Source organism: Pan troglodytes, chromosome 20 (assembly GCF_028858775.2).
Source record: "Pan troglodytes isolate AG18354 chromosome 20, NHGRI_mPanTro3-v2.0_pri, whole genome shotgun sequence".
Taxonomy (NCBI): domain Eukaryota; kingdom Metazoa; phylum Chordata; class Mammalia; order Primates; family Hominidae; genus Pan; species Pan troglodytes.
In genome coordinates this window covers 40,502,847-40,527,102 of record NC_072418.2, presented here as the reverse complement: position 1 = coordinate 40,527,102, position 24,256 = coordinate 40,502,847, and the positions used below count along the sequence as shown (strand labels likewise).

At 37.0% G+C, this 24,256-nt stretch overlaps 1 protein-coding gene across 15 annotated transcripts in view; it reads left to right on the top strand.

The window, feature by feature from the left end:
• The window catches only part of ZNF569 (zinc finger protein 569), a 60,242-nt gene that overhangs the window by 4,652 nt on the left and 31,334 nt on the right, over window positions 1-24,256 (top strand). For 6 of the 15 annotated variants that reach the window (XM_009435479.3, XM_009435477.4, XM_024351285.3 and 3 more), the window contains 2 exons: window positions 11,639-11,878; window positions 21,745-21,802. The exons of 2 other annotated variants lie outside the window; for them this stretch is intronic. In XM_009435479.3, the coding sequence (XP_009433754.1) occupies window positions 11,850-11,878; window positions 21,745-21,802 (87 nt within the window). In that variant the 5' untranslated portion in view covers window positions 11,639-11,849. Of the gene's footprint in view, window positions 1-11,638; window positions 11,879-16,508; window positions 16,610-21,744; window positions 21,803-24,256 lie in introns of those variants that run through there. 7 more of the 15 variants (XM_063801609.1, XM_063801606.1, XM_063801607.1 and 4 more) reach the window with 2 other exon arrangements.

The window sequence follows — 24,256 nt, the reverse complement described above, 5'->3', positions numbered from 1 at the left end:
GCGGATCACGAGGTCAGGAGATCGAGACCATCCTGGCTAACACGGTGAAACCCCATCTCTACTAAAAATACAAAAAATTAGCCAGGCGTGGTAGCACACGCCTGTAGTCCCAGCTACTTGGGAGGCTGAGGCAGGAGAATTGCTTGAACCCGGGAGGTGGAGCTTGCATTGAGCTAAGATTGCGCCACTGTACTCCATCCTGGGCAACAGAGTGAGACTCTGTCTCAAAAATAAATAAATAAATATGATTAAAATTGGTATACCTATATATATATATATATATATATATTTTGTGTGTGTGTGTGGTGGTGAGTGAATATGAAGGGTTAGGACATTAGTGTACACTACTGTTGACTATAAACACCGTACACTTAGGCTACACTAAATTTATAAAAACATTTTTCTTTTTTCAGTAATAAATTAACCTCAGCTTACTGTAACTCTTTTACTTCATGAACTTTTAAATTTTTTAAACTTTTTTACTCTTTTATAATAATACTTAAAACACATATTGTACAGCTGTATAAAAAGATTTTCTTTATATCTTTATAAGCTTTTTTCTATTAAAAATGTTTTAACTTTTGAAACTCCTTTGCTGAAAACTAAGACACAAACATATTAGCCTAGGCTTACACAGGGTCAGAATCATCAATATCACTGTCTTCCACCTTCACATCTTGTTCCACTGGAAGGTCTTCAGGGGCAATAAACATGCATGGAACATGCATGGAACAATAAACATGCATTGTTATCATCTCCTGTGATAATAATGTCTTCTGGAATACGTCTGGAAGGACCTGCTTGAGGCTAATTTATAGTTTACTTTTTTTAAGTAGGGATATACTCTAACAATAAAAAGTATAGTATAGTAAATACATAAAGCTGTAACAGTCATTTATTATTATTGTCAAGTATTATGTACTATACACATGATCAATAATCAATAATATTATCAAATACTAATACCATACACAACTGTATGTGCTATACTTTTATACCACTATCAGTGCAGTAGGGGTGTTGACACTAGCACCACCACAAACATCATAGAGTGTACTTATATAAACCTAGGTTACGTATGTAATGCATTGTGTTACGATGTTATGATGGCTATGATGTCACTAGGTGATAGGAATTTTTTAGCTTCATTAAAGTCTTATAGGACCACTGTTGTATATGTGATCTGTTGTTGGCTGAAACATTGTTACACAGCACATGACTGTATTGTAGTACTTTAGGGAAAAGATATTGGTGATCTGGACCAGAGTAGTAAAAATGCTAGATATAATTTAAAGGTAGAGCTGCTGTGATTTGCTGACAAACTGAGGTAGAGTGTGAATGAGACAAGGTGACACAATACTGTTTTTATGAGTAACTTGAATGGGTGTGTCATTAACTGAGAAGGGGAACAATGTAGGAAAAACTGACTTGGAATGTAGTGAGATTTCAGTTTGGAATATAGTATGTGAAATGTGAGAATGCCCATTAGACATTCCAGTGGAGATATCAAGTTGGCAGTTGGATATACAAGTATGAAATTCAAAAAGAGAGACAAAAGGGAGATCTAAGATCTAGGATGGAGACATATATTTGGGAATTATCAGCATGTAAATGGTATTTAACACGAGACTGAATGAGGTCACTTAGAGGGTAGGATAGATAGAGAAAGGTAGAGGCAAATGACTGATCTCTGAGTCACTCCAACATAACAAACTCTGGGAAGTAAGGAGGAATTAGCAAAAGAGACTGATGGGGACTAGCTTGAAACGCTGAAGGAAAACTAGGTGAGTGTGATATTCTGGAAACCAAGGGAAGAATGTGTTTTAACAAGAACTGTGTCGGGTGCCACATAAAATGAGGAGTGAGAAAGAAGCATGGAATTTGGCAACATGAAATTCATTTATTAGGGACCCTGAAAGCAGTGTCCGTGGAATTTTAGGCCAAAGAGAGAACTGGAAAAGAAAACGTTGGAGATATCAAGTCTAGACAACTCTTGAAGACTTTTTTTTTTTTTTCTAAATGGAAGAAGTGAAATGGAATGGTAGCTGGAGTTAAGAGGTACACATTCTGTTTATATACTGATTGAAATGATCCAGTAGAGAGAGAAACTACAATACAGGAGAGAAAGCAGATAATATAAAAATGTCCTTAAGTAGCCAGAGCAAATGAGATCTAGTGGCAGAGTTTGGCTGAGCTTGGAGCTTGACCACGGCAATAACAGGAGAGAGGGAGAAGTACCCAGGCACAGATACAAGTAGATGGGCAGATGTGTTGGTGAGAACTTGTAAACCTTCTCTTATGATTGTTTTAACTTTATAGTGAAGTACCTAGCAAGAGACTCAAATGAGAGTGAGATTGGTGGAGGACGTGCTAGAGTTTGAGAAGAGCAGGGGGAAAAAAATAACAGAGATTGGGACAGAGAATAGAGAAATTATGATTTTCAGGCACCATCAAAGACCCACTTAATGTTAGTATTTATGAATTTAAAGTGAGCCTATTCTGTATAGCTGTGTGATTTTTCTCCTGCAGTGTTCATCCGCATAGTTGCAGCCAGACAGGCTAGGGGGAGATTTGGATTTAACCAGAATGTTGGTTTCATGAAGCAAAGAGGAATAATGTGAGAGAGAGGCAAGAAGAGTCTTAAGTTGGCAAAATAATTGATTGTTGTTTTGACTGTGGATTTTAGGCTAGGTAAGTGGAAAAGTGAGGATAGGAAGAGAGTGAAGGACAGTAAAAAATTAGTAGAATCAAGGAATGGAAGCTCCTGACAGGGTTGAAGGACTATTGGGTTGTAATATTAGAGGAAGTAAGGTGAGACATAGAAGGATGGGCTGGGCACGGTGGCTCATGCCTGTAATCCCAGCACTTTGGGAGGCCATAGTGGGCAGATTGCGAGATCAAGAGATCAAGACCATCCTGACCAACATGGTGAAACCCTGTCTCTACTAAAAATACAAAAATTCGCTGGGCATGATGGCGCACACCTGTAGTCCCAGCTACTCTGGAGCCTGAGGCAGGAGAATCGCTTGAACCCAGGAGGCGGAAGTTGCAGTGAGCCAAGATCACGCCATTGTACTCCAGCCTGACAGAGTGAGACTCTGTCAAAAAAAAAAAAAAAAAAGAGGATATTTTTCATATGTTTTAAAAATAGAACAGTTCTTCTTACCACTATACCGGTTTTAGAAAACATGGATGATTACTAACTAGACCCATTATTTCAGTAAGGGCTACAAAATGGCGATATTCTAATTCTGTCATTACTTTGTTTACTAGCTAGAATATTTTCCTAAAGAAAAAATTTTCCTCGTCAACTCTTTGTTCACCCTTAGGTACAGTTTGTACAGAAAAGGCAGAATAAATGGATTATTTCCCTTTATATGATTTTGAGTTATTGGAGTGGTTCCCTGGCATCTCCTAGTGGGTTGTTTTTATTATTATCACCATTATATATTCATCATTTTTAGCATATTTGATGTGTTTTAAATCACTGCACTTATTTTCTTTTTGAAGCTCAAATTTTCTCATCTTTGGCTACTGTTTCAAGATCGCTTCTGAGTCCTTTTAACACATCCCCAGTAGTGTTTGATGGTGTCCTACGTTTCTGATATGTTAGGACATCCCCAGATCATTTTGAACATTTTCTGCCCTAGGCGTGAAATCAATCTTTTCTGTGTGGTGTCCTGATTGCTTTAAGTAGGAAATGGTATTTTGAGACCACAGTTATAGTGCTTATTGCTGTTGGAATGTTTATTGTTGCTAGAGGGTTTCTGTGTTTGTGGACAGAGCTAGGATATATATGTATATATTTTAACAACTTAATTAAGATATAATTCATGACAATATATTTTACCCTTTTAAAGTATACAGTTTAATATTTTTAAAAATATATATTCGGCCAGGTACAGTGGCTCACGCTGTAATCCCAACACTTTGGGAGGCCAAGGCAGGAGGGTCACAAGGTCAGGAATTCGAGACTAGCCTGACCAACATGGTGAAACCCCATCTCTACCAAAAATACAAAAATTAGCCTGGCATGGTGGTGCGCACCTGTAATCCCAGCTACTCAGGAGGCTGAGGCAAGAGAATCAGTTGAACCCAGGAGGCAGAGGTTATAGTGAGCCAAGATCGCATCACTGCACTCCAGCCTAGGCGACAGAGTGAGACTCTGTCTCACAAAATAATAATAATAACAATAATTATATATATATAATATGGATACATATAACATGTATTATATATATATATACATATATATATTTTTTTCATGGGGTTATGAAACTACCACCACAGTGGAATTTTAGAGCATTTTCATCACTAAAGAAAACATGGGGGCTGGGCACGGTGGCTCACACCTGTAATCCCAGCACTTTGGGAGGCCGAGGAGGGTGGATCACGAGGTCAGGAGATCGAGACCACGGCGAAACCCCGTCTCTACTAAAAATACAAAACATTAGCTGGGCGCAGTGGCGGGCGCCTGTAGTCCCAGCTACTCGGGAGGCTGAGGCAGGAGAATGGCGTGAACCCAGAAGGCGGAGCTTGCAGTGAGCCAAGATCGTGCCACTGCACTCCAGCCTGGGCGACAAAGCGAGACTCCGTCTCAAAAAAAAAAAAAAAAAAAAGAAAACATGGTACTCATTAACAGTCAATCCCACATTCTTCTAGCTCCTGCCCAACCTAATCAACTACTGATCTTTCTGTCTCTGTAAATTTGCCTATACTACATATTTCATATAAATGAAATAATATATTATGTGACCTTTTTTGACTGGCTTCTTTCACTTAGCATGTTTTCAAGGTTCATTCCTACTGTAACAGGAAATATGTTCTTAACAAAATGAGCATCATGAGTTCATACTGCTGTTTCCAATGTTAAAAATTTTAAATTATAAAGTTAGAGTTTTAACTTTGGTTTTTATTTTTGTGTCTTTTATTTGCTCAACGATCCATCTGTATATCTATATATGTATATATAAATAAGGCAATTTCAGAGCAACATTATTAGTCCTTACAGTATTACTACAGGAAATAATTTTAACATTTCTTTATAGATCTATTTGCTGCTAGAATATATCCCTCTAGAGAAGCACAGTTCAATTATTGAGCTTTAATGTAACTATAACTAATTTCCATGGGTTAGGCTGAAAACTTGATATATGATTAGGTTCATTTGTTTCATTTTGCTTTTGGTTTTTAGGTATAGCGTTTTTTTTAACGTTTGATCCAATTTAATTTTTTCTATAATTATATAAAACATTTACATGGTTGGAAAGTCAAATATACAAAACAAAGTATATTAAAGTGTATACAAAACAAATACAGAAAATAAAGAGAAGTCTTGTTTTTATTCTATTTGTGTCTCTACCACCTATTAGTAACCGTTTTTAAATTGTTAAGTTTATTGGTTTTCCTTCTACTTTTTAATGTAAGCAAATATGCATAAAATGCTAGTTTACTATCTGTATTTTTTTGTTTTACTTGTCCAGCTTTTTCATTGTAAATAAATTTGAGGATTGGCTTGATAAGCTGAGTGAAAAACTTTTTGGTAATTATGATTGAAATTATATTAATTTTATAGATAATATTGGGAAACTAGGCATCTTTACCATGCTGATTTTTTCTGTCTTTAAGTATAGTATTTATTTAAGACTACTTTTGTGAACCTTAATACATTTTCTTGACTATGCTTTTATACAGCTTTTGTTTGAATTATTCCTATTGTCTTGGAGTTTTTGTCACTTTTGTAAATTGTGAATAAGTTAGTTAAAATGCCACATAGACCTGCCACCATGTTTAACACACCTTTCTCCTGGTTAAGTGTTTGCTTGGGTGCAACCTTTGACTATCTCCCAGAATTTCTGAAAATCTGGTTCAGACAGGTTTTGCCTTTTGTTTGTTTTTTTTCATTTCTAGGGAAGGATAGGCCACCAGTCTCATCCCTTGACTTTTTTTTTTTTTTTTTTTTTTTTGAGACAGGGTATCACTATGTTGCCCAGGCTAGAGTGCAGTGACTATTCACAGATGCAGTCATGGCACACTGCAGCTTTGAACTCCTATGTTCAAGCAAACTTCCTGCCTCAGCCCCTGCAAATAGCTTGGACTACAGGTGCATGCTACCACGCCTAGCTTCATCTCTTTACTTGTAACTTGAATGTTAAAGTGGGTTTCTTATAGACATATATAGTTGTTTTTTTTTTTTTTTAAATGCACTCTGACAATCTGTCTTCTAATTGCTGTGTTTGGACCATTTACACTTGGTGTGATTATTTTTGTAGTTGGATTAACATCTACCATTGGCCAGGCGTGGTGGCTCATGCCTGTAATCCCAGCACTTTGGGAGGCCAAGGCAGGCGAATCACCTGAGGTCAGGAGTTTAGGACCAACCTGGCCAACATGGTGAAACCCTGTCTCTACTAAAAATACAAAAATTAGCCAGGCGTAGTGGTGCATGCCTGTAATCCCAGTTGAGGCTGAGGCAGGAGAATTGCTTGAACCCAGGAGACAGAGATTGCAGTGAGCCAAGATCGTTCCACTGCACTCCAGCCTGGGCTGGAGTCTCCAGTGAAACTCTGTCTCAAAAACAAACAAACAAACAAAAAAACACTACCATCTTCCTAGCTGTTTTCCATTTGCTTCGTATGCAAATAGAAAATTTTTTTATTTCTTTGTTTTGTTTCTTCTCTTCTCCCCTCCTTTGTCTGATTACTACGGTTTTCATTGAGCATTTTATATTATTTCATTTTATCTCCTGTTTCCTTTATCATTTATACTTCTTTTAAAAAATTTTAGTGTCACCCTAGAGTTTTCAATGTGTATTTTTAACTAATCTAAATTCACTTTTGAAAAATGCTGTACTGCTTCATATGTAGTGCAGGAACTTTACAACAGTATTCCCAGTTCCCCCTTCTTCTCCGTTGTTATGTCACTTGTGATGTCCCTGTCATTCATTTCACTTATCCGTGTGCTATAATCACCTAATACATTGTTATCATTATAGCCTTTAACAAACATTTATCTTTTAGATCAATTACTAATAAAAGAACCAAAAGATTTTATCTTACCTTCATGATTTTGTCTCTGGTGCTCTTCCTTTCTTTATGTAAATCCATGTTTCTGACCTATATGGTTTTTCTTCTGCCTAAATAACTTTTTAACGTTTCTTACGGGGTAGGTCTGCTGGTGATGAATTCCCTTAGTTTTTGTTAGAAATGAAAGTCTTCATTTCTCCTTCAACTTTGAAGGATAATTTCCCTGGATAGAGAGAATTCTAGGTTGGTGGCTCTTTTTCATTTAATGCTTTAGATATTTCACACCACTTTCTTCTTGTTTATATAGTTTCTGACAAGAAGTCTGCTGTAATTTTTATCAATGTTGTTTTATAGGTAAGGTGTTACTTTTCTCTGGGTTCCTTGACTATCTTTTCTTTGTTTTTTTTTGTTGTTGTTGTTTTTTCAGTTTCAATATGATATACACGTGTGGTTTTTTTTGGTATTTATCTTGCTTAGTGTTCTTTGTGCTTCCTCAATCTATGGTTTGGTGTGTGTCATTAATTTGAAACATTCATGGACATTATTACTTACAATATTTCATCTGTGTTCTCTTTTTTCTCCTTTTGGTTTTCTAATTGGGAAAATAGATGTCTGTTTAATAGATACATGTTTTGATATTGTCCCATGGTTTGGATGTTCTCCCATGGTTTGGATGTTCTCTTTTGTTTTTCATTCTTTTTCCTCTGTGCATTTTAGTTTGGGAAGTTTCTTTTGAAGTTTCTATTTTCAGGTTCACTGATTGTTTCCTCTACTGTGTTGAGTTTGTTGATGAGTCCATTGAAGGCATTCTTTGTTTTTATTAATATGTTTTTGATTTCTAGCATTTCTTTTGATTCTTTCTTATAGTTCACATTTCCCTGCTTACAGTACCCATCTCTTTTTCTAACTTTCTCATAGAGCACTCAAAATATTAATCATAGTTATTTTAAATTCATTGCACAAACTTACTGCACATCTTTTCATATATAGGTTGTGCTGGGCCATGAAACATCAAACCATATGACCAGTCCCTGCCATAAGTGGTTCACAGTCCTACTTAGATAAATCAGTGGGTGCACTGGCAGAGTGATAAATGCCACAAGATGGTTAAGCTCATGAGATACAGAAGTACAAATAGATCTACATAGACGGATATCCCAATCAAATGATAAAGTTGTTCTTAATCTGATCTCTTTAAGAACAAGAAGGTATTGGTCAAAGGCAAGAAGGAACTGATGATCAGCAATCAAGAGATAGTTTTTAGGCATGGAAACGTAATATACAGTAACTGTTAAGGAGCAATGCTTTGTATATTTTAAGAAAGGTATGTAATTATGTATGGCTGGAGTTTACTTTCAAGGAGTGAAAGATGAAGCTAATGAGGTCTTCAGAAACAAAATTATAAAAGTTGTCATTGAAGTAATTTAAGGTAATACTCATGTAACAAACAAGCACATGTACCCCTTGAATCTAAAATAAAATACAGTTTTTAAAAAGGACTCCATAAAGAATATAAAAATATCAGGCTGGGCATGGTGGCTCATGCGTATAATCCTAGCACTTTGGGAGGCCAAGGTGGGCAGATCACTTGAGCCCAAGTGTTCAAGACCAGCCTGGGCAACATGGCAAAACCTCATCTTTACCAAAAATATCAAAATTAACCAGGCATGGTTGTGCATGCCTGTGGTCCCAGCTACTTGGGAGGCTGAGATGGGAGAATCACTTGAATCTCGGAGATGAAGCCTGCAGCGAGCCATGCGCTCCTCCAGCTTGGGCAACAGAGCGAGACTCTGTCTCCAAAAAAAAAGAATATAAAAATATCTAAGATTTTCCAGTTTTATTTTGTTTATTCTTTTTTTTAATACTTTAAGTTCTAGGGTACATGTGCACAACATGCAGGTTTGTTACATATGTATACATGTCCCATGTTCGTGTGCTGCACCCATTAACTCGTCATTTACATTAGATATATCTCCTAAGGCTATCCCTCCCCCCTCCCCCAACCCTATGACAGGCCCCAGTGTGTGATGTTCCCCATCCTGTGTCCAAGTGTTCTCATTGTTCAGTTCCTATCCATGAGTGAGAACATGTGGTGTTTGGTTTTCTGTCCTTGCGATAGTTTGCTCAGAATGATGGTTTCCAGCTTCATCCATGTCCCTACAAAGGACATGAACTTATCCTTTTTATGGTTGCATAGTATTCCATGGTTATTTTGTTTATTCTTAAACATTATATACCAATTCCACATTCCATCACTCTCTTTTTCTTTCATATTTCCACATACCTCAGTTTCTCTGTTACCATAAGCCAGTAAATTTTGGGCAAGGGGAAAAAAAGAAGTTTAAACAGGGGAGTGTTACTTAAGATGCATTTTATAAGTATAGAATTCTCGATTAAATCCTCAATTTATTTTAAAATTGGTTTTAAAGGATATTGTTGCGACAACTAGGGAAGTATAAATAGAGATAATATATTTTATTGTACGAATGTTTAATATCTTTGGTGTGATAATGGCATTGTGTTTATGTAGGAGACTTCTTAGTTTTTGGAGGTACATTCTGAAAGAGTTAACGTGAAGTTTGTGTATATGTTTTTAGAGAAGGAAAGAGAGGTAGAAAAATGTGGCAATTGCTGAATATAGATTTAAGGGTTTTAGAAGTATTCTTTGTACTGATCTTCCAACATTTTTGTAGTTCAAGTTTTGTGTTTTTTGTTTTTTGGGTTTTTTTTTGAGACGGTGTCTCCCTCTGTTGCCCAGGCTGGAGTGCAGTGGTGCGATCTAGACTCACTGCAACCTCCGCCTCCTGGGTTCAAGCGATTCTCCTGCCTCAGCCTCCTGAGTAGCTAGGATTACAGGCGCCCGCCACCATGCCCAGCTAATTTTTTGTATTTTTAGGAAAGGTGAGGTTTCACTATGTTGGCGAGGCCAATCTCGAACTCCTGACCTTGTGATCCGCCCACCTCAGCCTCCCAAAGTGCTGGGATTACAGGTGTGAGCCACTGTGCCTGGCCTGGAGTTTTTAAAAGTAATAAATTTTGGAAGAAAATTTCTAGAATGTATACATACAAGTATGTTTAGAGTGAACTAGAGGGAAGGAAAGTAGGAGGCAGTTAAACTGTTTTATGAAGCTTCAACTCCCTGTCTAAAGAAAAAGTTTTCTTAATGGAGAGCTCTGTGACTTAATGTTTAACTAATATGAGTGGGAGCTTCCTTCTCAAACATACGGGCCCTAAGAGAGAAGTAGAAATGTTAAGAGATAAAATATAAGACACTTAGATGATCAGTTTAAGGGATAGATCATCTTATTCTTAGGAATTATACGTAAGAGAAAGTAGAGAAAATGACAACAAAAACGTGCAAGAAAATTTCCTAGAAGAGAACAATAAATATACGGATTGAAATGACCGTATGTCCATGATATATACTGACCAAAAGCTCAGTGCGATTAATGAGAAAAACCCACACCAACTATCGGAAACCAATAAGAGAGAAGAAAGGCCAAAAACTTTCTACAGAGGAAAAAAAAAGTTGGAATGATCTAGAAGTAGAATGTCAATGTACAGCAACACTAGAAGTCACTGGAGCCACAAAGTGAAGTCACATTGCTTTAAATTTCTAAGGAAAAACTTTTTCTGAGAAGCCTACAGTTAGCCAAATTATTATTTGAGTATGAGAGTAGAATAAAAATGTTTTCAAACATGCCAACCAAATTAAAGAGAAAACAAAGTAAAGAAGCTTTTGAGAAATTAAATTTTTGATTCCTGTAGTTGCAACTGGCTTTGGCAACTTTAGATCCCAGATAGAGCGGTACCCACAGAGTTTAATGCTGTTCTTCCAGCCATCAGTGGGTGCTAATGTCCAGCCCTTATAGCCTTCTTTCATGTGTCATTGGCCCTTTTCCCTTGTGATTTAAACATGTGTTGCAAAGTGGTGTGGTAGGACCTGGAATCCGGGGACACATGGAAATAGTGGAGAGAAGACTAGGAAAGAGTTGGGGGTGGGGGAGAAAATACTGTTGTCCACCACAGAGCCATATCCCCAGTCTGTGGGTTAGTTCACGCTAACTAGAGAATTTCTGCCTTGAGAGATGCTGCCAGGTGTAGAGCTTTCAATGAGTTTTAGGTTTTTGGCAAAACGTGGATTCAAGCAAGTGGAGTGTTAAAAAATATATATTATTATGTAGATATGGCAGTTGCTGTAAGCATTTTAACTGTATCAGAGCTCATTTCAGGAGGGAATCATGCATGATAGTCCAGAAACTAAACAAATTGATATGGCTGGAAGTAAGTTCTTTGCAGTGGAAAGAAAAATAACATTTGTTATGAATATAACATTTAGTTTGTGAATTTATTTCTAAAGTATTTCCTCAATTAGCTTAAAGTTGAGTTCCTCCAGTATACTGAATTCTGTCTTTTCTGAGGCCTTACCAATTGCTACTGCTTTGCTTGTAATGCTTTCCCACTCCCACTCCATCCTAGCTAATTTACTTGACTTTAAACTGTTATCCTAATCCTAACTTTATTTGCAAGGTATTTTTGAGCCCCATGACAAAATAAACTGAAGGACTTCTCAAAAGTTTATTGTAATGAGGGGACTTTGGGTTTCTCCTTAGGGATGTAAACAGCTGGAAAGAGCTTTGCTTCAATCATTACAACAAGGAAACTACAAACTTCTACCGTACAACAAGGAAATGGACAAACTACAAAATAATTTTTCTAGGACCCTTCAGAGAACTGAGGTCACAGGGCAACCAAGTAATCTTAAATCTGGGGAAAGAAAGATGCCAGCTGAGAGAAACAGGACTCAAGCTTTACTTACCTGGGATGGACTCTGCCAGACACCATATAAGCCAGTAAGAAAATACAGCTATCAAGTTTTTAAACAAATTTTTAAAGTGTGAATGTCAGCTAATGAAAGTGTGAAACCACTGGGGGACTTGCAAAATTAGGGAGGTGGGGGTTGCAATCTCTTGTAGGCTTTTCCTCTAGGAATCCCAACAGGCACTCATAGGGAAGATGGGGGTGAATCCTGAGAAGCCTTTCCTTGTGGTGTTAGCTGGGGGAGGGCAACAGCAGCCCAAACCCATCTTCCCTATCACTGCATAATGAAGAGCAGCAAAAACAGTTGCCTTAGGAGACTTGTAGAAAGCTATTGCAGTTTAGGAAAGGGACCTGAAAAAAAGTAATATCTCTGGGAGTTGGGGAGGAATATGCTCTAGGACTAGCACTACAGCTGGCAGAGTGGCAAGAGCACTTGTGAAGGCCACATCCCCAAGACTTAGGGATATGGTGTCTGCCTAAGACTGAGGCTTAGTGAGATCATAAGAGAATGCTATCCCTCCGTCTACTCAACCCCCACCAAGATAACAAGAATCAAATAGAAGCAATAGTAGAGTACAGCTAGGAAGCCTGCAAGAGAGATTCTCTCTGGGGAGCAGCACAAATGGAACACCCAAAACTAAGGGAGAAACATGCATTGAGAAAACAACCATGGGAAATCAACCCTTACCTTAAACACAGATATTATTAGAGGATATTATTGAAGCCTGTGGTACACTCAGTGTAACCACAGCAATGACAAACCTCAAACCCTGTCCAGCTATTGAATAGATCAGCATAACCCCCCACGTTAAAAACCTAGCAGAAGAAAAGACATACTCATGTTTAAGCATAAAAACTTCTTAACCTTCATATCTACTGTACTATCCAAGATGTACAGCCTTCAATGAAGATTATGAGGCATATAAAAAGGCAAGAAGAAAAAGAAAAAACATACTTCAAAGAGACAAAGCAATAATCATAACTGACTTAGTTATGACATAGGTATTGCAACAACCCAACAGGAATTTAAGATAACTATGACTTATATGAAATGGACCTGATGGGTAATTGGAGCAGAGATGGAAGAAAAGTATTTAAATAAATGATGGCTGAGAATTTTCCAAGTTAGTGACACGAAACCATAGGTCCAAGAAGCTCAGAGATAAATACCAAAACAAAATTTTAAAACACATCTAAACATATTATATTTAAACTGCTGGAAACTAAAAATAAAAGGAAAATCTTGAAGATAACAAGAAAAAAATTGTCTATTGAGGAATAAGAATAAGAATTACATATAGCAGATCTATTATCAGAGACCATGCAAGCAAGAAGACAAGGGAGAATCATTTTTAAAGTGCAGAAAAACTGTCAATCCAGGATTTCACACCAAGCAAAAATACCCCTTCAAAATGAAGGAGTGGGGGGTGACATCAGCAAGATGGTGGTGTAGGAAGACTTGGACCCTTCCTCACCTTCCCAAAATACTAATTCAGCAACAATTCACAGACAAATTCTGTTTGTGAGAAATCAGAAACTAATTGTAAAGGCTGTTGCATCCTGAGAGAACATGAAACAAGACTAGTGAAGCTAGTAGGGAGATTCAGGATACCCTGTTGCTGGAGATACTGCCCCTGGTACAGTACCAGACAGTCAGGAAGAGATGCCCTAACTCATCTAGGGGAGAGAAGGGGTTGGTTTGTGCAACCAGTACTCCATCTTTTCTTTGTGGGCTCTCCAGAGAATTGGCTGAAAAATTCACTAGAAGGATTCAACATCAGACTAAATAAAGCAGAAGAAAGGATTAGCAAACTGGAAGACAAGCCATTAGAAATAATTCAGTCAGGGGAGTGATAATAAAAAATAATGAAAAAGAGTGAAGAAGGCTTAAGTGGGTTATAGAATACCATCAAGCAGACTAATATATGCATTATGGGAATCTCAGGAGAAAATAGAGAAAAAGGACCAGAAAGCTTATTTTAAAAGTAATGGCTGAAAACTCCCCAAAGCTGGGGAAGGAAATGAACATCCAGATTCAGGAAGCACAAAGGACACAAAATAAAATGAAACAAACCCATACCAAGATGCATTATAGCAAATTGTCAAAAGTCAAACACAGAATTTTGAAAGCAGCAAGAGAAAAGCAACTTGTCACATACAAGGGAACATCTATAGGACTATTAAGGGATTTTTTTCAGCAGAAACTTTGCAGGCAAGAACAGAGTAGAATGATATATTCAAAGAGCTGAAAGATCAAACAGACAAAACAAACAACAATAACAAAAAATCCCTGCCAACCCGGAATACAATACTTGGCAAAACTATCCTTTAAAAATGATGATGAGAGAAAGACTTTCCCAAACCAAAGCATCACCACTAGACCTGCCTTATAAAAAATGCTAAAGGGAGTTTTCAAATAGAAATGAAAAAACACCAAACAGCAAAAAGACGGTATAGAAAAGTATGAAACTCATTGATAGAGGTAAATATATATGTAAATACAGAATACTGCATTACCATAATGGTGGTGGGTAAATAACTTTTAATTCTACTATGAAAGTTAAAAGACAAAAGTATTAAAAATAGATATGAAATATGTTAAAAGATACACTGTGAATAGACGTGAATTGTGACAGTTATAACCAAATGTGGGCAGGAGAATTTAAAATGAAGAGTTTTTGTATGTGATTGAACTTAAGTTTGTTACCAGCTCAAAATAGACTGTTACATCTATATTTTATGTAAGCCCCAAACTAACTACATATGCCAGAAATTACCCATAGAGGCTACACAAAAGAGAAAGAAGTCAAAGCATATCAATACAAAAAACTAACAAAACACAAAGGGAGACTGCAAGAGAGAAGAGATGAAGGAAGAAGACTAACATAAAGCAACTAACAAAATAGCAATAGTAAATTCTTCCCTAGCAATAATTACAGGAAATGCACATTAAACTCCCCAATCAAGAAACAGAGTGGCCGAATGGATATATAAACAAGACCCAACTATATGCTGTCTACAAAAAGCTCACTTCAGATCTTAACGGCACACATAGGCTGAAGGTGCGGGATGGAAAAAGATGATCCATGCAAATGGTAACCAAAAGACAGCGGGGTAGCTATACATATGTCAGATAAAATAGGATTTAAGTAAAAAACTGTCACAAGAGACAAGGAAGGACATTTTATAATGATAATAGGGTCAACCCACTGGGAAGATAGAATGATTATAAATATATATGCACCCAACACCAGGACATCTAATATGTAAAAGAAACACTGGCAAAATTGAAGGGAGAAATATACAGCAATACAATATAATAGGAGACTTTAATACCCCACTTTCTGTCCATTAATAATGGAGAGAACTTCCTGACAAATCAATAAGGAAACATTTGACTTGAATAACACTGTAGACCTAATGGATCTGATAGACATATACAGAACTTTTTTTTTTTTTTTTTAGATGGGGTCTTGCTCTGTCACCCAGGCTGGAGTGCAGTGGCACGATCTCGGCTCACTGCAACCTCCGCCTCCCGGGTTCAAGTGATTCTCCTGCCTCAGCCTCCTGAGTAGCTGAGATTACAGGTGTCCACCACCATGCCCAGCTAATTTTTGTATTTTTAGCAGAGACAGGGTTTCAACATGTTATCCAGGCTGGTCTCGAACTCCTGACCTCAGGTGATCTGCCTGCCTCAGCCTCCCAAAGTGCTGGGATTACAGGCATGAGCCACCGTGCCTGGCCATCTACAGAACTTTATACCCAACAGCTGTAGAATACATATTCTTCTCCAGTACACATGGACATTTCTCCATAATGCATCATATATTAGATCACAAAACAAATGTTAAAAAATTTTAAAATATCTAAATCATACCAAATATATTTTCTGACCACAGTAGAATGAAACTAGAAATCAATATAACAAGGAAAACCAAGAAATCCACAAGTATATTGAAATGAACATAATCTTGAATAACCATTGGGTCAAAGGAGAAATAAAAAATGAAATTAGAAAATACCTTAAGGCAAACAAAAACACAACATACCAAAACTTATAAGTTGCAGCAAAAGCAGAACTGAGAGGTAAATTCATATGGATAAGCTCTTACCTGATAAAAGAAGAAAGATCTCAAATAAACAACTAACTTTACATCTCAAGGAACTAGAATCAGAAGAGCAAACTAAGCCCAAAGTTAGCAGAAGAAAGGAAATAAAGGAAACGAGAGCATAAATAAATTAAATAGAAAAGTGACAGAAACTAACAGTTGGTATTTGGAAAAGATAAACTGACAAACCGTTAGCTAAACTATGAAAAAAATAGAGAAGACTCAAATAAATAACATCAGAATTGAAAGAAGAGACAATACAACTGATGCCACAGAAGTAAAAAGTATCTTAAGAAAAAACTGTGAACAATTATACATCAACAAACTGGATAACCTAGAATAAAAAATTAAATTCCTAGAAACATACAAACTACCAAGATTAGATCATGAAGAAATATTATAAAATGTCTGAACAGACCTATAACTAGTGTGGAAACTGAATCAGGAATCAAAAACCTCCTAATGGAAGAGCTCTGGACCATACAGCTCCACTGGTGAATTCTACCAAACATTTAAAGATGAATTAATGGAAATCCTTCTCAAAATCTTTCAGAATATTGAAGAGGAGGGACCAGTTCCAGACTCATGAGGCCAGCATTAACCTGATACCAAAGCAAGACAGAGACACAAGAAAACTGCAGGGCAGTATTCCTGGTGAGCACAGATGCAAAAATCCCCAACAAAATACTAGAAAACCATGTCCAACAGTACATTAAAATGTCATCCACAATGACTAAGTGGGAGATAAAACAGAATAATAAAAAGTGTGCAATTAAACGAAACCAAAGGAGAAAAGTGGGGGAAGGAGAGCGAAAAAGAACAAAGGAGCAAATAGAAAACAGCTAAGAAGATGGTACATCTTAATCCAGCTGTATCAGTAATCAATTTTAATATCATTCTGAATGCACCAGTTACAGGTAGAGCTTATCACATTGAATAAAAGAGCAAGATTCATCTAAATGCTGTTTTACAAGAAACCCATTTTAACTACCAGACTACAAGGTGGAGTAGCCTAAGATACCCATTTTAAATATAAAGATAAATAAGTATATTAAAAGCAAATGATATTTTAAAAAGCCACAAAATACTAACCAAAAAAAAAAAAGAGGAAGCAACTTTAATATTAGACAAAGTTTAGAACAAGAGATTTAATCAGGGATGAAGAAACATAATGCTCAAGGGGTTAGTAAGAAGAGACAACAATCATAAATGTGTATGCAGCTAACAACAGAGCTTCAAGATATACGAGGCAAAAACTGATAGAACTGAAAGGAGAAATAGACACACGCACAATTATAGTTGGGGACTTAAAACTTCTCTTTCAGGAATCAATAGAGCGTGAAAGGATATCAGAAAGGTTACAGAAGACTCCAAAACGGCATTATCAACCAACATTCATGTATTGAATGTCAATTTTTTCGGTGTTCAAATGTGAGTGACATTTATAGAACATTCTAAACAACAGCAGAATATATGTCTTCCTCTAGTGCACATGGGCATCCGCCTACATAGATCATATTTGGGGCCATAATAGAAATGTCAAGAATTTTAAAGACATAAAAGTCATTCAAAGTCTGTTCTCAGAACATAGCAGAATAAAACTAGAAGTAAAGAACAGAAAGGTATCTGGAAAATCTCCAAATATTTCAAAATGAAACACACTTCTAAATAGTCCATGAGTCAAGAAACATTATAGGAAATTAAAAAATAATTTGAAAGAAAATGGAAATACAGCACACCAAAATATGTGGGAAGCAGCTAAATTAGTGCATACAGGGAAGTTTGTTGCATTAAATGATATAAATAATTAGAAAAATCATTACTACACTTCTGCCTTAACAAACTAGAGGGGAAACAAGCAAACTAAACTCAAAGCAAACAAAAGGAAACGGATATTAAAGATTACAGCATAGGCCGGATGCGGTGGCTCTTTGGGAGGCCGAGGTGGGTGGATCACGAGGTCAGGAGATCGAGACCATCCTGGCTAAGACGCTGAAACCCCGTCTCTACTAAAAATACAAAAAATCAGCCGGGCGTGGTCGCGGGCGCCTGTAGTCCCCAGCTACTGGCGAGGCTGAGGCAGGAGAAGGGCGTGAACCCGGGAGGCGGAGCTTGCGGTGAGCTGAGATCGCAACACTGCACTCCAGCCTGGGCGACAGGGCCAGACTGCGTCTCAAAAAAAAAAAAAAAAAAAAGATTACAGCATAATTCAGTACAATTTGAAACCAAAAATAATGGAGAAAAATCAGTGAACTAAAGGCTTGTTCTTTGAAAAGATCAATAAAAGTTGAAAAAAAGAAACAAATTGCTGATAATATCGGGAATGAAAGATAGGGTGTCACACTCACCCCCACAGATTTGGAAAGGATAATAAAAGAATACTGCAAACAACTCCATACCTGTGAATTTGACAACTTGGATGAATGAGTAAATTTTTTGAAAGACATAAACTACCAAAATTCAGACAATAAGAAATAACCTGAATAGTTATATATCTATTAATGAAATTGAATTTGTGATTAAAAACCTTCCAAAATGGAAACTCCACACCCAGATAATTTCCCAGGTGAAGTACTAAACATCTACGGAAGAAATTCTAATGATTCTATACGAACTTTTCCAGAATACAGAAGAGGAGGAAGACTTTTCATCTGATTTTATGAGGCCAGCTTTGCCCAGATACCAAAGCCAAAGATATTACAAGAAAACTACAGACTAGTATTCCTCATGGAGTTAGAAACAAAAATCCTCAACAGCATATGGGTGAATTGAATCTAGCAATATGAAAAAAGTATATCACAATAGGGTTCATCTTGGGAATATGAGATGAATTTCCAGTTCATCCTTTGAAAATCAATTACTATAGTTGACTGTAATAAGAGAATAAACATATGACTGTTAGTAGATGCAGAAAAGCACTTGACAAAAGTCAACATTCATTCATGTTAACAACAAAAAACAAAGCAACTCCTCAGCAAACTAGGAATTGAAGGGAACAACCTTTACTAAAGGGCATCTTCAAAAAACCTAGAGCTACATTACAGTTAATGGTGAGATACTGAATGCTTTATCTCTAAGACTGGGAACAATGCAAGGATGTCCTCTCTTACTACTATTATAATAGTCACTATTGTACTGGAATTCCTAGCCAGTGCAATAAGGGAAAAGTACATAAAAGACATAAAGATCGAAAAGGAAGGAATATAACTGTTTCTATTTGCAGACAACATAATTAAGAAGAAAATGCCAAAGAATCTACAATAAACCTCTTCTGTAGTACATTTAAATTAATGTGTCATATTCTACATTCTATTTTAGATTCCACCTCCCAGAATTCACATCCTGGTTGAATTCTATTTGTATACAGTAAAATTCACTCTGTTTTTATGCCTTTATTTTGTTCCTTTTTATATATAGGCTGGTTCCATATTTTTGCACTTGCGAATTGTGCTGCTATAAACATGCATGTGCAAGTATCTTTTTCCTATAATGGCTTCTTTTCCTCTGGGTAAATACCCAGGAGTGGGATTGCTGGATCAAATGGCAGATATACTTTTAGTTCTTTAAGGAATCTTCACACTGTTTTCCATAGTGGTTGTACTAGTTTACATTCCTACCAACAGTATAAAAGTGTTCCCTTTTCACCACATCCATGCCAACATTTATTATTTTTTGATTATGGCTATTCTTGCAGGAGTGAAGTATCATATGGTGGTTATGGTTTGCGTTTCCCTAATAATTAGTGATGTTGAGTATTTTTTCATACGTTCGTTGGCCATTTGTATATCTTCTTTCGAGAATTGTCTATTCATGTCCTAGCCCACTTTTTGATGGGATTTTTTTTTCTTGCTGATTTGTTTGAGTTCCTTGTAGATTCTGAGTATTAGTCCTTTTTTGGATGTATAGATTGTGAAGATTTTCTCCCATTCTGTGGGCTGTTTACTTTGCTGATTATTTTGCTGTGCAGAAGCTTTTTAGTTCAATTAAGTCCCATCTGTTTATCTTTGTTTTTGTTGTGTTTGCTTTTCGGTTCTTGGTCATGAAGTTTTTGCCTAAGCCAATGTCTACAAGGGTTTTTCGAATGTTATCTTTTAGAATTTTTATGGTTTCAGGTCTTAGATTTAAGTCTTTGATCCATCTTGAGTTGATTTTTGTATAAGGTGAGAGATAAGGATCCAGTTTCATTCTTCTTTTTTTTTTTTTTTTGAGATGGAGTCGCGCTCTGTTGCCCAGGCTGGAGTGCAGTGGTGTGATCTTGGTTCACTGCAACCTCCGCCTCTCAGGTTCACGCCATTCTCCTGCCTCAGCCTCCCAAGTAGCTGGGACTACAGGCACCTGCCACCACGCCCGGATAATTTTTTTGTATTTTTAGTAGAGACAGGGTTTCACTGTGTTAGCCAGGATGGTCTCAATCTCCTGACCTCGTGATCCGCCCACCTTGGCCTCCCAAAGTAATGGGATTACAGGGGTGAGCCACCACACCCGGCCCCAGTTTCATTCTTCTACATATGGCTTGCCAATTATCCCAGCACCATTTGTTAAATAGGGTTTCCTTTCCCCACTTTATGTTTTTGTTTGTTTTGTCAAAGATATGTTGACTGTAAGTATTTGGCTTTATTTCTAGGTTTTCTATTCTGTTCCATTGGTCTATATGCCTGTTTTTATACCAGTACCATGCTGTTTTGGTGACTGTGGTCTTATAATATAGTTTGAAGTCAGATAATGTAATGCCTCCAGATTTGTTCTTTTTGCTTAGTCTTGCTTTGGCTATGTGGGCTCTTTTTTGGTTCCATATGAATTTTAGGATTTTTTTTTTCTAGTTCTGTGTAGAATGATGGTGGTACCTTGATGGGAATTGCATCAAATTTGTAGATTGCTTTTGGCAGTATGGTCATTTTCACAATATTGATTATACCCATCCATGAGCACGGGATGTGTTTCCATTTGTTTGTGTTATCTGTGATTTCTTTCAGCAGTGTTTTGTAGTTTTCCTTATAGAGATCTTTTACCTCCTTGGTCAAGTACATTCCTAAGCATTTTATTTTTTTTGGCAGCTATTGTAAAAGGGGCTGAGTTCTTGATTTGATTCTCAGCTTGGTTGCTGTTGGCATATAGCAGGGCTACTGATTTGTGTACATTAATTTTGTGTCCTGAAACTGCTGAATTCAATTGCCAGTTCTAGGAGCTTTTGGGATGAATCGTTAGGGTTTTCCAGGTATACAATCATGTCATCATCAGCAGCAACAGTGTGACTTCCTCTTTACCAATTTGGATGCCTTTTATTTCTTTCTCTTGTCTGATTGCTCTGGCTAGGGAAAAGTACGGATTTAACTCTCTTACCATCAGTACCTCCGATACACATTACTCACACATAAAAACTTTTTATTTGTTCCTCAAGATATATCACCTTTTAAATTCTTTTAAATTGCTACTTCTTTTTTAATTGCTAATTATGACTGTCTTAAATGTCTCAATACTTTAAAATACTTTAGGTGTTTTGTCAGTTTCATAATTTTCCTGCATATATGCTTTCATGATGCTACATGTATTCTCTGATACAGAGCTCCCACATAGGCACCCCTGTTTCTATCCACCCTGTGCCTAAGCTCTGCATGATTATTCCAATCATCCTCACACCTATTAAGAACCTTTGTGGTATGAATATTCTTGGCATTTCTGATAGATTTAATTATCATTCCACTACAGGGTGACCTTTAATCCACCCTGTGTGTGCATGTTTCTGAAACTAAAGACAGGCCTATTTTAATGACTTTTATTCTCTTCCCCAGCTCTACTTCTGCAGGCCCCATCCCTTCCCAGAAAGAAGAGGAAATGACTGAGTCCCAGGTAAATGTTAAATAGTGTATTTGTTTCTTGCCTTACTCTCCAATGCAATTTAAGGGGATTGCAGTAATTCATACAGTAAATTATAAAGGTCTGTATACATAAAACATATTTTCAGGGGAAATAGAGTTGAACGATTAAAACTAGGGAAGAGTTAAAATGTGGGTATTTTATGAAATTCATTCAGAGAGATTAAAGCTGGACTTCAAATTTAAATTTCCTTTTTACAGGTAAAGAAAACCAGAGCAAAAATTTGTTACATAATTTTCATTGTAACAATAAAAAATCAACATTTTCTAACAGAAATAAGCTTTTCATTGATACCTAGGTCAATGAAAACATTGTAGTGTTACTTCTTGTAGTTGATAAACCTAGCTCTTTTGATGTTCTCTTTTGATCAAGGATAAAGTGTAACTATCAAAATAGCCCAGCATTAGAAACAATGCAAATGAAAATTAACAGGAAAAGGAATAAATTATAGTATTTCACACGGTGAAATACTACTTAACAATAAAAAAGAACAGATGACTGTTACACGCAACAACCAACATGGATAGATTACACAAACATAGAATGAAAGAAGCCAGAAATAAAAAAGTATATATCATAGGGTTCCATTCATATAAAGTTGAAAATGGGCAAAACTAATGTATTGTGATAGAAGTCAGAATACTGGTTACCTCTGAGAGGGTATTTACTGTGAAACAGCATGAAGAAATCTGGAGGGGTGAAAATGTTCTGTATTTTGACTTACTGGTAGGTACCCATGTCTATAAATGTATACAGATTTATCAGATTTTATGCTTAAGACTAGTCCATTTTACCACATTACTCTATGCATGTCATACATAAATTTATTTATTTATTTACTTATTTATTTTTTGTTTGAGATGGAGTCTTGCTCTGTTGCCCAAGCTGGAGTGCAATGGCACGATCTCAGCTCACTGCAACCTCTGCCTCCCCGGTTCAAGTGATTCTCTTGCCTCAGCCTCCATTGTAGCTGGGATTATAGGCACCCACCAGCACGCCTGGCTAATTTTTTTTTTTTTTTTTTGTATTTTTAGTACAGATGGGATTTCACTATGTTGGCCAGGCTGGTCTCAAGCTCTTGACCTCAAGTGATCCACCTGCCTTGGCCTCCCACAGTGCTGGGATTATAGGTGTGAGCCACTGCGCCCGGCCCGTAAATTTAAAGACAGAAAACTAGACTATCTTAAGAAAGAGGTGGGATGTGTGTCTTTCAGATGACCCTATGTAACTATCTTTTTCAATGGGCATTTGCTGCTGATTGAGCCACACTGTAATCATTTCTGGTAAATTCTTAAAATTTTAACCACTAGAATGTAAGCAGAGAGTGTGTTTTACTTTGTTTACTGCTGTATCTCCAGCACCTAGAAGATCACCTAGTACACTTGATATTCTGTGAATACTTGTGGTTTTCTTTCAGATTTATCCTACACTCTCAGATACTGAACATATTTTACTTTTTACCCTCAGCTCAAAGCTTTGCTCTTCTGAGATATACCTTTCTTTGACCGTGGTTTTTTTTGTTTGTTTTTTGTGTTTTGGAGTCTCACTTTGTTGCCCAGGGTGGAGTGCAGTGATGCGATCTTGGCTCACTGCAACCTCTGCCTCCCAGGTTCAAGCAATTCTCCTGCCTCAGCCTCCCGAGTAGGTGGGATTACAGGCGTGCGCCACCATGCCCGGCTAATTTTGTGTTTTTAGTAGAGACAGGGTTTCACCATGTTGGCCAGGCTGGTCTCCAACTCCTGACCTCGGGTTATCTGCCCGCCTCGCAAAGGCTGGGATTACAGGCGTGAGCCTCAGCGCCCGGCCGACCATGTATTTTTATCTGCCAGCTTCTGTATATCTCTAGTTTCTTCCTCAGGCACACTCAGTTAATTTTCAAAATGAACACACCTGTGTAACACAGCTCACACACTCAGTGAAGAAATACAGAATTACCCTAGCACTCTAGGATACCTTTTCTATACTTCCTAGTCATCACCCCCACCCCAGGAGTGTTCAACTTTTATCACCATAAATTGTTTCTTCCTGTCTTTTAACTTTATATAATCTGTGTATTCTGTGTCTGGCTTTTGTTTAATATTATGTTTGTGAGATTCATCCATGTTAAATTGGTGCATCTAGTTGTAGTTCAGTTAATCTCATTGCTGAATATTATTATATTCTCTGATCAACATTTCCATGGATCTTATAATCCATGTCACTTCATTTCTTACCTGGAACTACTCTGGCAACTGCCTACTAATCTCCCTGTATCCACTCCTGACCATCTATAGTCCATTCTCCATAGAACAACCAAAGTGATAATTTAAACCTAAGGTTTTATTATGACTTCTCTGCTTAATACCATCTAGTGTCTTTCCTTTACATGTGGAATAACGTCCCTTACAAAGCCCCTCTTGGTATGCCTTCTGCCCATGTCTTCACCAT